We start from the raw sequence: 12,816 nt of genomic DNA on the forward strand, positions 1-12,816 counted from the left end.
ATCCTTTGTTGAAGGAGCAGAAATGGACTTCTGGAAGCAAGTTGAACACATCACCTAAACATATATATGCAGCCACCAATAAGCAGCCAGCTCCCAGTAGTGTACTGCTCAAACTGAGCCTACCTAGTTATACTTTTTAACAAGGGATACCAATAGAACAAAGCAATTAAGATAATAGAAGTAAATTGGAAAGTTGTTTAAAATTGCTTGCTTTGTCTGAATTATGAAAGAAAAATGTTAGGTTCCAAATCCTCAAAATTACAGGTATTTCCTATTATTATTCAATGAGCATTATCAGGTAGTACTTATTAACCATTGAACATTAGCAGAAACAACAACCAGGGTGCCAGCTGGGGCATACAAATCCAAATAGATGAGCAGGCACTCAGTGGATTTTCATTATGCTTCACACTTTATTGTGTAAATTCTGTTTCAGGGATTGTGCTACCCTTCTTCAGTCAGAAGTCCTAGTGAAAAACTGGTGGTTAAAGGGGCACTCAAGTCAAAATTAAACTTTCACGATTCAGAACGTTTTTTAAACAACTTTCCAATTTACTTCCATTAACAACATGTGCACAGTCTTTTTATATTTAAACTTTTTGAGTCACCAGCTCCTACTGAGCATGTGCACGAATTCACATAATAAAATGTGTATATATTTGTGAATGGCTGATGGCTGTCACATGGTACGTGTATGCATTTGTGATTGGCTGATGGCTGTCACATGGTACAGGGGGAGAGGAAAAAGACATAACTATTAAAATTGTCAGAAAAAAATCTACTACTCATTTGAAGTTCAGACTAAGTGCTATTGCATTGTCTTGTTATCTTGCATTTCTTAATTATGCAAATCTATTGTGTTTACTGGTCCTTTAAATGTGCTATAGACCACACCCCTTTTGGAAAACCGGCCTTCGAGGTTTGCCAAGCAACCACATTTACAAAGATATTGCCTAGTGTATTAGTATATATCAAAGTGGTCATTAAGTTCAATAGCCATGTTAATGTATCAGTAAGCTTCATGCAAAATCATAATAAACAAACTGAATTCCTGAAAATAGTAATATAACACCCGTAATGTATCTATAGAGCCAAAAAGTCATGAAACATTAGCAAATTGAGTAGAGATCAACTTAAAATACAAACAGTATATATGAGTAGAGGAACTACTTACTTCAATCATTCATAATCTTGTTAAATAAATCAAACAATCATTAGTATAGCCGCCATTGCGGCGTGGTGTGTTCACACCAGATCGTAAATTCCCTGACTACATTACAGGTGGACCACATGGACTGCATCATCAGTTACACCTACTCTCGTAACCGCCTGATCACCCTTCACCAAATGGGTTTGAATAATCAACTTGATTGGCTTTGTTTTCTCTATTTAATGTTGTTGGATTTCGTCATATCATGAGAGTACTCCCCAGCTGAAAGGAGCATGTGTGTTCTCTCTGTCTATATTGTTTTTCTCTATTTTTTTCCCTCTCTCTATATAGATCTTGATTTTAATGACCACTTTGATATATACTAATATATACACTAAGCAACATGTTTGTAAATTTGGTTGCTTGGCAACCTTGAAGGCGGGTTTTCCAAAAGGGGTGTGGTTTATAGCACATTTAACTACCAGTTTTTCACTTGCACTTTTGTTTGAAAAGGGAGAGCACAATTCCTGAAACATCACATAATTTATACAATAAACTAAGAAGCATGAGACAAATCCAGTGAGTGCCTGCTCATTTGTTAGGACTTGTATGCCCCAGCTGGCACACTGGTTATTGTGTCTATTATTGAGAGTGTGCATCTTTGGGATGGGAATGTTATGGGTGGGGCTTGGAGGAGCTGTTGTGGGCGGAGACTGTTAGTCCCTGGAAATCTGGACATTTGTCCTGATGGGAGGAGCTGTAAGAAAGACAGACTGGCCAACCCATCACTGACAATATCAATGGCCCCTCTCCATTGTGTGCTATAAGTAATCGACAAATGCATAATAAAAAGAGTAGTGGATTATTTTTCTGAGAAATGTCAAAGTTACATCCATTTTCTCTGCTCCCTGTATCATGTGATATCAGCAAATCATCAGCGATAAGGAAATCTTAAAGGGACACTGAACCCAATTTTTTTCTTTTGTGATTCAGATAGAGCATGCAATTTTATGCAACTTTCTAATTTACTCCTATTATCAAATGTTCTTCATTTGCTTGGTATTTTTATTTGAAAAGCAAGAATGTTCATTTTTTATGAACAACCTGGGTTGTTCTTGCTGATTGGTGGATAAATTCATCCACCAATAAATAAGTGCTGTCCAGGGTTCTGAACTTTCTTTTTCAAATAAAGATAGCAAGAGAACGAAGAAAAATTGCTAATAGGAGTAAATTAGAAAGTTGCTTAAAATTGCATGCTCTATCTGAATCACAAAAGAAAAAATTTGGGTTCAGTATCCCTTTAAAATACATACACATATAATGTGATCTCTTGCACATTCTTACGTGGAGTTTCTGCCTCAGAAAGTGTGCATAAAAAATAAAACGTTTGTACACATTTTTGTTATAGTAAAAGTAATTGGATTTTTTTCAGTTGGATGCTCATAGAAGTTAAATTTTGACTTTAATGTCACTTTAATGATGTATAGTAAAAAAAAAAAAAAGTTTTGTAACATACTTTGGTGTTTTTCCCTGTTGGAATCTAAACTCTGATCTTGCAACATTCTACACTGTGATTGCTTGATTAGTGCAAGAGCTCATTTATGTCTGTCCTTATAAATTGGCCAAAGGGAGATATCATTAATATACTTATGCAGTCCATGGACTGCAAAACAATGAACATATTGATAATAAAATAAAACTTTTAAATCCCTAAAAAATATTTTTTGCTTTGTGACAGTTTGCAATGCAGTGCTTAATCGCAGATACAGTATATATGCCTACAAAATACTTCAATTTAATGTCCCAATAGTAAAAGAAATATACATTGAACTATTTTGCTGACTTTTCTTCACACAAAAAAAGGACAACCATACCACATAGAAAATGCTTTTTTATATTACCCAGTGGGGACACATACAAGGCAAAAAAAATATGTGAATGGCTTCTCTAGATATGAAGGAGTTGATGCAGGAAGTATAGAATAAAGCTGATTTCACAAAAGAAATTTGAGTTGAAAAAGAAAAAAAAAGAAGAAAAATAGATGAAATAGAAATCTGTGTACTCCTGAGTCTTCCTTTGCCTCCTTAGATCGATTGTGATGATTCTAGTTCAGTGGTAATCGTTCTCTCTCAGCACAGAATAAAAATAGACTCTGCTGCACTGTGTGATTGACTCCCAGAAACTCAGGTTGCATTGGGTGGCAATTAAAGCAGATGGGAGAATAGAAGATAAAATACGACAGCTAGACAAGTCTAATTGAGGAATTATTATACGGCATGCAGACATGCTGACATAATTTCCAGACAAGAAGTGAGCAGCACGTATTTTTCAACAAGAAAGTACTTTATCTTTTTAAGAAAAAGATATATAGAGTAAACATTACTATTCTCAAAATGATTAGCGATAGAAATGTAAGGAAAAATATGGGGAATAATATATTGTGTAGGTGGGACATACTAAGATACTAGTAAGGGGTTATCTACCTTTTTAAGCAATAAAAATTCTGGTGTAGGCTGTCCCTTTAAGCAAGGTTGAGATGTTCTATTTACATGAATTGGTGATAAGAGGATAAAGGCTTGGTTTAAAATGGGTAGGAAATTGACAGGAAGAACATTGGCTCATACATAATATTACTTCTATTTAAAGGGACAGCATGCAATTTTAAACAACTTTCCAATTTACTTATATCATCAAATTTGCTTTGTTCTCTTGGTATTCTTAGTTGAAAGCTAAACCTAGGTAGGTTCATATGCTAATTTCTAAGCCCTTTCTATCAGATTAGCAAACATATCAGATCAGCAAACAGAAGTGACGTTCCATCAGCTGTCTGACCAAAAATACTCACCTTGCATGCGATCCTTCACGTCATTGCATTCCGAGCACATCACAAATTACTATCTACCCATGAGATTCTTTGACACTTTTAAAGCGCATGTGCGCACAGTTGTGTAATTTTCTGTGTATATGTAATGCAAGATAGGTAATGTAGTTTAATTTAAAAAAAATAAAAAAATACCAGACTATGTAGGGAACTAATTAATATTTTCGGATTTATATTCAAAGCTAGAAGTGCATATTTTGAATAACCAAATAATATGCCTATATAATAAAGTTTTTATGCCAAGGCTTGAAAGTACTTATTTTCTCTACAATAAGATAGATAGATAGATAGATAGATAGATAGATAGATAGATAGATAGATAGATAGACAGACAGACAGATAGATAGATAGACACAGGGAGTTGGAAAAACTGATAGATAGACAGACAGATATTCAGACAGACGCATAGACAAGCAGGTGGATAAACAGAAAGACAGGTAGATAAAATAAACTGATTAAATATTTCATGAACTCTGCATTTGCAGTGTGAGTACTTGTTATATTATGTACTCATTAACAGGAAGGCTTGCATTATATTTGGAAGGAAATCATCTTTCATTGACTTATTGTACGCTATAAAGTAGTTGTATTATTTATTTTATTTGAATGGTTTAAGAAGCAACGTGCAGACACCTCTGCTTAGTGTGCAAAAACTTAAACAAAGCACATATTGTCTACAATGTATAGAAACTGAAAGACGAGATTAAATAGACGCACTGGCAAAGCTGTGAAAGCAAGAAACTTTGCTTGATAAATCTTTGATAAACAAAGCTTATCATAACATCGACAGAATGTACCAAGACACAATTCTTCACCTGGAGGTCACCCTAAGGACTCTACTGAAAATAAGCACTTGGCATATTCAATGTATGAAAAAATCCTGGCTGCAGATCTAAAGAATAAATGCACATTTTCCAGAATATAAAATAAAACATTTAATCGTGTCAATAAAACTATACAGATTAAAATCATTAGTTTTCAACTAAAATAAATTATGTATATTCTTTATACCTTGCTATAAATTGTTATAATGCATTTGTTGGTTATGCAATTCTAGTGTGTTTAATTGTCTTTTAAGGGATTACTTTTTCTCATTGCTTTGGCTTAAAGGGACATGAAACACAAAGTGGCCGATTTATAAATGTCTGTCCGACAGGATACGCTAAAGCGTATCATGTCCAACAGACAACGCTGAATGACGACAGTGTTTAACATTGCACAAGCAGTTCTGGTAAACTGCTTGTGCAATACCACCCCCTGCGGATTTGCGGCCAATCAGCCGCTAGCAGGGGGTGTCAATCAACCCGATCGTATAGGATTGGGTGGATTGCAGACCGCTGCCTCAGAGGCAGCAGACCAGTTATGGAGTACTGCTTCATAACTGCTGTTTCCGGCAAACCTGAGGGCTCGTGCGGAAACAGGGGCATCAGGGGCCATTCAGCCCCAAAATGTTTCTTTCATGATTCAGACAGAGCATACAAATTTCAACAACTTTCCAGTTTACTTCTATTATTAATTACTAGTGTACACGGGCCAAAATGACCCCCCTCAAGATCCTTTCCCTAGCCTTTATTCCCCCCCCCCCCTCCAATCTAGGATCCCCCTGTACCTCCTCCCTCCTTCCACCTCCCTGCTGCTCTTAGCATACATTTTTTTCTGTAGTGTAGTGGTCCCACCTGTTCCCCGCCCCTCCCACCCTCCCTCCAGCGATGGGCTGTCCAACCGCCTCCCTCGTCACCAACGATCGGCACTACTGCTGTCAGGCACAACAATCGGCACCACTGCTGTCCGGCACAACAATCGGCATCACTGCTGTCCGGCACAACAATCGGCATCACTGCTGTCCGGCACAACGATCGGCACCACTGCTGTCCGGCACAACGATCGGCACCACTGCTGTCCGGCACAACGATCAGCACCACTGCTAGAAGAAATGGTGCAATCTCACTACTTTTAGCGAGATCGCCACAGAAAGAGGCCCAGGGCTTAACGACTAGCGCCGTTCTCACGCAGTCTCTACTGCGCATCGGCGCTGGTCTTTAAGGGGTTAAGGCCAGGTATGTTTGTCTTGCGCAGTCTTTACTGGCGCATGACTACGTCGGACAAACATACTTGGCCTTATATTATATAGGATGCTTCATTCTCTTTGTATCCTTTATTGAAGGAGCAGCATTGCACTACTGGAAGCTAGCTGAACACAGCGGTAAGCCAATGAATGATAAAAGGTATATTTGTGCAGCCACCAATCAACAGCTAACTCTCAACTCCTGAGCTTACCTCAGGTATGCTTTTCAACATAGGATATCAAAAGAACAAAGCAAATTAGACAAGTAAATTGGAAAGTTGAAAAAATTGTGCACTCTATCTGAATCATGGAATACATTTTTGTGTGTCCTGTCACTGTCTGACAACCAGTTGCAGCATGTATTTAGGTAGAGGCCAGGTGCTATTACAGAGAACACAATGCACATCTGTATGTACATATGCACCACTTTGTATACTTGTAGTAAGGGTTATGGACACAATTTAAAATGTAATAAATTAGGTATGAATATTACATTATAATTACATTTATATAACTACAGTTGTAAGGGCACCAATCAGAGGATTTTTAACATATCACACATTGAAACTGATGTTTTGATCTAAATGAAAATTCCTTTATATTGCTTTAAAATTCTGAATTTAAAATAAACATGTTTTGCCCTTAAAGGAACCTTCCGGATGGATGAAGATTGAAGACGCCACTTGGATGAAGACTTCAATCGGATGGAAGACCTCTTCAGCGCCGCCTGGATGTTGACTTCAATCGGATGGAAGACTTCTTCAGCGCCCCTTGGATGATGACTTCTGCCGCTCCGGATCTCCTCTTCGGTTTCATCGGTGGTCGGCTGGCTGAAGACGGCTCAAGGTAGGATGATCTTCAGGGGGGTAGTGTTAGGTTTATTTAAGGGGGGTTTGGGTTAGATTAGGGGTATGTGGGTGGTGGTTTTAATGTTGGGGGGGTTGTATTTTTTTTTTACAGGCAAAAGAGCTGTTTTCTTTGGGGCATGCCCCGCAAAAGGCCCTTTTAAGGGCTGGTAAGGTAATAGAGCTGGTAACTTTTTAATGTAGAATAGGGTAGGGGAATTTTTTATTTTGGGGGCTTTGTTATTTTATTAGGGGGCTTAGATTAGATGTAAGTAGCTTAAAATTGTTGTAATATTTTTTTTTTAAATGTTTGTAACTTGTTTTTTTTATTTTTTGTAACTTAGCTTTTTTAATTTTTGTACTTTAGTTAGTTTATTTAATTGAATTTAATTGTAGTTATTTGTAGATAATTTATTTAACTAATTTAATGATAGTGTAGTGTAAGGTTTAATTGTAACTTAGGTTAGGATTTATTTTACAGGTAATTTTGTATTTCTTTTAGCTAGGTAGTTATTAAATAGTTAATAACTATTCTAACTAGCTAAAATAAATACAAAGTTACCTGTAAAATAAATATAAATCCTAAAATAGCTACAATGTAATTATTAATTACATTGCAGCTATCTTAGGGTTTATTTTACAGGTAAGTATTTAGTTTTAAATAGGAATAATTTATTAAAGTATAGTGTAGTGTTAGGTGTAATTGTAACTTAGGTTAGTTTTTATTTTACAGGTAAATTTCTCTTTATTTTAGCTAGGTAGCTATTAAATAGTTATTAACTATTTAATAGCTATTGTACCTATTTAAAATAAATTGAAATTTGCCAGTAAAATAAAAATAAATCCTAAGATAGCTACAATATTATTATTTATATTGTAGCTATATTAGGGTTTATTTTAAAGGTATTTAGTTTTAAAATAGTATTAATTTAGTTAATAAGAGAAATATTATTTAGATTTATTTAATTAAAATTTAAGTTAGGGGGTTGTTAGGATTAGACTTAGGTTTAGGGGTTAATATTTTTATTACAGTGGCGGGTGGTGTAGGGGGGCAGGCAGGATAGGGGTTAATAAATTTATTTATTAGGAGGAGACGGTTAGGGGGGGCCCAGATTAGGGTTAATAAGTTTAATATAGGTTGCAGTCGGGGGTCCGGGAGTGGCGGTCTTAGGGTTAAAACTATTAGTATTAGTTGCGGCGGAGGTCCGGATCCGAGGATAGGGGTTAATAACTTTATTATAGGTGGCGGCGGTATAGGGGGGGCAGATAGGGGTTTACTAGGTATATTGTTGGGTAGCGGCCTGAGTCCGGGAGTGGCCGGTTTAGGGGATAATACATTATAAGAGTTGCGGCGGGTCTAGGAGCAGGCGGTTTAGGAGTCTGAACTTTATTTTAGTTGCGGTGGGGCTCAGGGTGCTGGTAATAGGGTGTAGAACAGTGTAGTTAGTGTGGGTGCTTAGTGACAGCTTGTCAATAAAGCTGTCAAAAAGCCGAAGAGCAGCGAGATCGGATGAGTGATAACTCTCACAGTCAGCTGCTCATCGCCCCGTACTTGGTACATGGCTTTTTGACAGATTTTTTGATAAACTTAGGCAAAATTTTTCAGGTCCGCGGCGGCGATGGTAGACGAGCTTAGGCGGGCGTATTGGGGCGGCGAAGGTAGGTTAAAGTAGACGGCTGATAACTAGGGCCCCATTGTCTCAATCCCCTGACAACTAAATGTGGCTACATCCTGTGAATACATTAATCTGATAAATTGTATTCCTGTTCTCCTACATGATAGAACAAGCCAAAAATAAAAAAATACTTTGCATGAATTTAATATATCTCCACTCTAGGTTTAAAAAAATTGAGTTTTTTTTTTTTTTTTTGCAACCTTATAGTTTTACTGTGTGTTGCATTAACAGTAAGTTTGTTACCTTTGCACATTCTGCTGTTGTAGTCCAGATAGTATTGTGGGGCACAAATATCATACTGGCATTCTCCAAACATCAGAACCTTGGATGGGTCTCCTGCATGCTGTGCACCCCACTGCTGAGTCACAGGTCAAGCATGGCTGCTGCACGCTAAGCAAAAAAAAAAAACAAGGCTCTCGTAAACAGAACATACTCATACTGCTAACAAAATAATATATCCAACTTTAGCATTCACCATGTCTTAATTTGCTTTACTATATGTTCAGTTTTATATTAAAACAGAGTTCTAATGTGTGTTAACAGCAGCATCTGCTTTATTAAAGGGATAGGAAAGGTATAATTAAACTTGCATGATTCAAATAAAGCATGTCATTTTTTTTTTAAATAGTTGTATTTAAAGGGACACTCAATCAAAATTAAACTGTCATGATTCAGAAAGAACATGCAATTTAAACAACTTTCCAATTTACTTCCATTAACTAAATGTGCACAGTCTTTTTATATTTAAACTTTTAGAGTCATTAGCTCCTACTGAGCAAGTGCAAGAATAAGTGTGTATGCATTTGTGAATGGCTGATAGCTGTCACATGGTACGTGTATGCATTTGTGATTGGCTGATGGCTGTCAGCATGGTACAGGGGGAGTGGAAAAAGACATAACTTTTAAATTGTCAGAAAAAAATCTACTACTCATGTGACGTTCAGACTAAGTTCTATTGCATTGTCTTGTTATCTTGCATTTGTTGATTATGCTAATCTACTGTGTTGACTGGTCCTTTAAATCCAGCAGAGTGTACAATCAAAATAAAATTCAACCTCTTTGTGCCACGCAGGGCCAGGTAAACCATATTTCAGAGAACCTCAAAAAACAGTTTAAAACAGTAACTTTGTTTTATCTTAATGAGTTGGTCCCCACACAACGTAAAGTTTGTACACAAAATTGGAGTCTTTCTATTTTATTTATATTGGTTAAAGAAACGAAAAACAGAACAAATTAAAACAAAACAAAACAAAACAAGCAGACAAACAAACAAAACAAAAAAAAACAAAAAAGGGGGGGGGGGAGGGAAAGAAGGGGGAGGGAGGAGGGGGAGGAGGAGGAGAAGGGGAGTGGAGGAGGGAAGGGGTAAAAAAAAAGGAAGAGGAATATAGGGAGTAAAAGAAACCCCCGCGTCAGAACACCTTCAGATCTCTACCAAGCACCCAGAAGGACCAGTTCCGAGTTCCTAAAGGGGAATATAAGGTCATGCATTTCTGTGTCTTGTAGTGACTTGATGAAAGCAGACCATTTACTAAAGAATCATCTAATGTCTAAGTCATTATCTAGGTTAGTATCCCTTTGTTCTAAAAGACATTGTTTTTTCAGACAGTTCTTTATCTCTGGGATAGATGGTATTGCCCTCGTCTTCCATTTTTTGAAGATAAGATATCTAGTTGCTAAGATAGATAAAAATATCAATTTATTTCTCTGGGTTGTGCTCCGCATGACCAAAAACAATCAGTAGCTGTGTAAGACCCGTGATGGGAGATCCTAAGGGTTTGTTAATACAGAACTCTAATTTATACCAGAAGTATCTTATTCTGGGGGCAACTCCAAAATCATGTGTATTATGTCCGCTGCGGGGAGTGAACACTTTGGACATTTATTAAAACTGGCATAGTGAATTTTGTCGCCTTTTTTGGGGGTGAAGTATGCATTGTGGAGAAGTTTAATGTGCATCTCACGCCATGTAGCTGAGAGAGAGACCTGAGCCACTTTGCAAATTGAGCTTTGAATAGTTTTTGTATCAATAGTCGATTGTGTAATAGCCTAGTTCCAAAAAGCAGTAATTTTCTCTAACTCTACATCGCCTTTACCTGATTTAAGTAGCTGATAGCATGGGGAGATGGACCTAATGCCGTTTTTAAACAGAGTAATCCAACCTTCCAGTTTCCCCATACTCGCAGCTCCATCCTGCCTCGTTCACTAGTTCGAGTAGGAAGTGTCCTAGCTTGAAGGAATGCAAAAAATTCCTTATTGTTGATGTGAAACTCTCCTTTTAACTCGTCAAAGGATTTGACAATGTTCCTTTCTGGGTCCCAAAGTTGTATCACCCTACTCAGGCCTAGGGTCTTGCCACTTCCTAAAGGTTCCTGAACTGACTCCTGCGGGGAATTTCGGATTTCCCTGTATTGGAAGATAGTGGAGAAATTTTCCCGTTTAGGGATAATAGATTACTTATTCTCCACCAGGCCCTTAGTGGATTATAAATAGATTTTGAAATCTTTTGATTCTGCCTGGTAGATCTTTTGGCGGGCAGTGAGCCAGCGCTATCAGCTGATACGGGCTACACATATTCTCTTCCAGGGGCTGATTCGTAACATAGTTACTCTGGGATATCCAGTCGGCCCACCACGCGGGCTAAAAAGGCATAGTTATAGGATCGAATATCTGGCAGTGCAAGGCCAGCACTCTCTTTTGATAAAAAAAAAGTTTATTTTAAGGGATATCCTAGGTCTTTTTTCCTGCCAAAGGAATTGCTAAGTGAGCCATTTAGGCAGCGAATGTCTTTCTCCAAAAGAATTAATGGGACGCTTCTGGAGAACGTAGAGGAGTTTGGGGAGCAAGATCATTTTAAACAAAGCGATCCGTCCGGATAAAGATAGCGGAAGAGATTTGCCAATTTTTAAGTTTCCTCCCTGATCATTGCAAAAATCGGAGAGAAATTAAGATTGTTACAGGTCACCCCTGGGATGAAGGGATTAAGATTCCAAGAACATTTAAGAGATATTTTAGAGACGGTAAAGGGAATAAACATAAAGAGAGTCTTTGTTTTGTCTCAACCATAGTATTTCCGATTTTGCTTCGTTAATCTTATAGCCCGGAAAAAGACCCAAATTGGGTAGTGATGTTTAAAACAATTTGGGGGATGCTGGATTTAGTATCTGAAAGTATACAAAAGATTCATCCGCGTATAAGGCAATTTTTATAGCTTGCTTCCCCACCTTGTATGCCTGGGAGTTGTTGCCTAACCATAATTGCTAGTGGTTCGATTGATGATGTCGAAGAGAAGGGGAGAGAGGGGGCACCCCTGGCGCGTTCCCTTCCTAGAGTTATCTGGTGAAGAAGCTATAGAATTGACGATCAGGGTAGTGTGTGGGGTTCTTTATAGAGATTCATAATAAATTCGGAGAAATTTACCTTTGAAGCCAAAATTTGTCAGAGATGAGAAAATATGGTCAAAATGTATCGAATCGAATGCTTTCTCTGCATCGATCGAAAGAATAGCCAGGTCAGGTGCCACCCCCTCCCCCTCTCCCTCCAATTTCCTAAAATACTCTGTAACAAGTATGGCCTCTCTGATTTTAGCTGAGGAGTTTTCGGCCCCTAAGAAACCCCGCCTGTCAGGGTGTATTACCGTGGCAAGTGGTGCTTGGAGGCGTTCAGCAAGGATAGAACAGAATATCTTATAACCTCCGTTCAGGAGAGCTATGGGCCTATATGATTCTTTGAGGGAGGGATCTTTCCCTCCCTTCAAAATTAAGACAGTATTAGATGAAGAGAAAGAGGCGGCCACCTGGTTGTCGTTGATATACATACTGTTATATAAATTGTTGAGATAGGGGGTAATCTCAGAATTCAGAATTTGTAAAACTCATTTGGGAGACCGTCTGGTCCGGGTGATTTGTTATTGGCTAGATCTATAATTGTCTTATTTATCTCTAATTCAGTAATTGGTGCGTTTAGGGAATTAATCAATTCCGTTGATATTTTTGGGGCAAGATATTCGACTCCAAAATTGGAGTGCCTGTGGGATGTCTGAGCCCCTGCTTAGATAGAGATTCTGATAGTAGCTGGTGAAAGCTTTTGCTATTGCTTCTGGTTTGTCACGAAGAATACCATCCTCTTGAATGTTTTCAATGAGAGATGTTTTCCTTTCCCTTTTTTAACCAGATTTTGCCAGTAGTTTGCCAGATTTT

General features: G+C 37.8%; 1 protein-coding gene across 1 annotated transcript in view; it reads right to left on the minus strand.

Annotated features, from left to right (window-relative positions):
- The window catches only part of FRAS1 (Fraser extracellular matrix complex subunit 1), an 868,578-nt gene that overhangs the window by 330,184 nt on the left and 525,578 nt on the right, over positions 1-12,816 (minus strand). Inside the window, 2 exon segments of the mRNA XM_053703296.1 lie at positions 8,861-8,951; positions 8,953-8,997. Coding sequence (XP_053559271.1) covers positions 8,861-8,951; positions 8,953-8,997 — 136 coding nt within the window.

Source organism: Bombina bombina, chromosome 2, assembly GCF_027579735.1.
Source record: "Bombina bombina isolate aBomBom1 chromosome 2, aBomBom1.pri, whole genome shotgun sequence".
NCBI classification, from domain to species: Eukaryota; Metazoa; Chordata; class Amphibia; order Anura; family Bombinatoridae; genus Bombina; species Bombina bombina.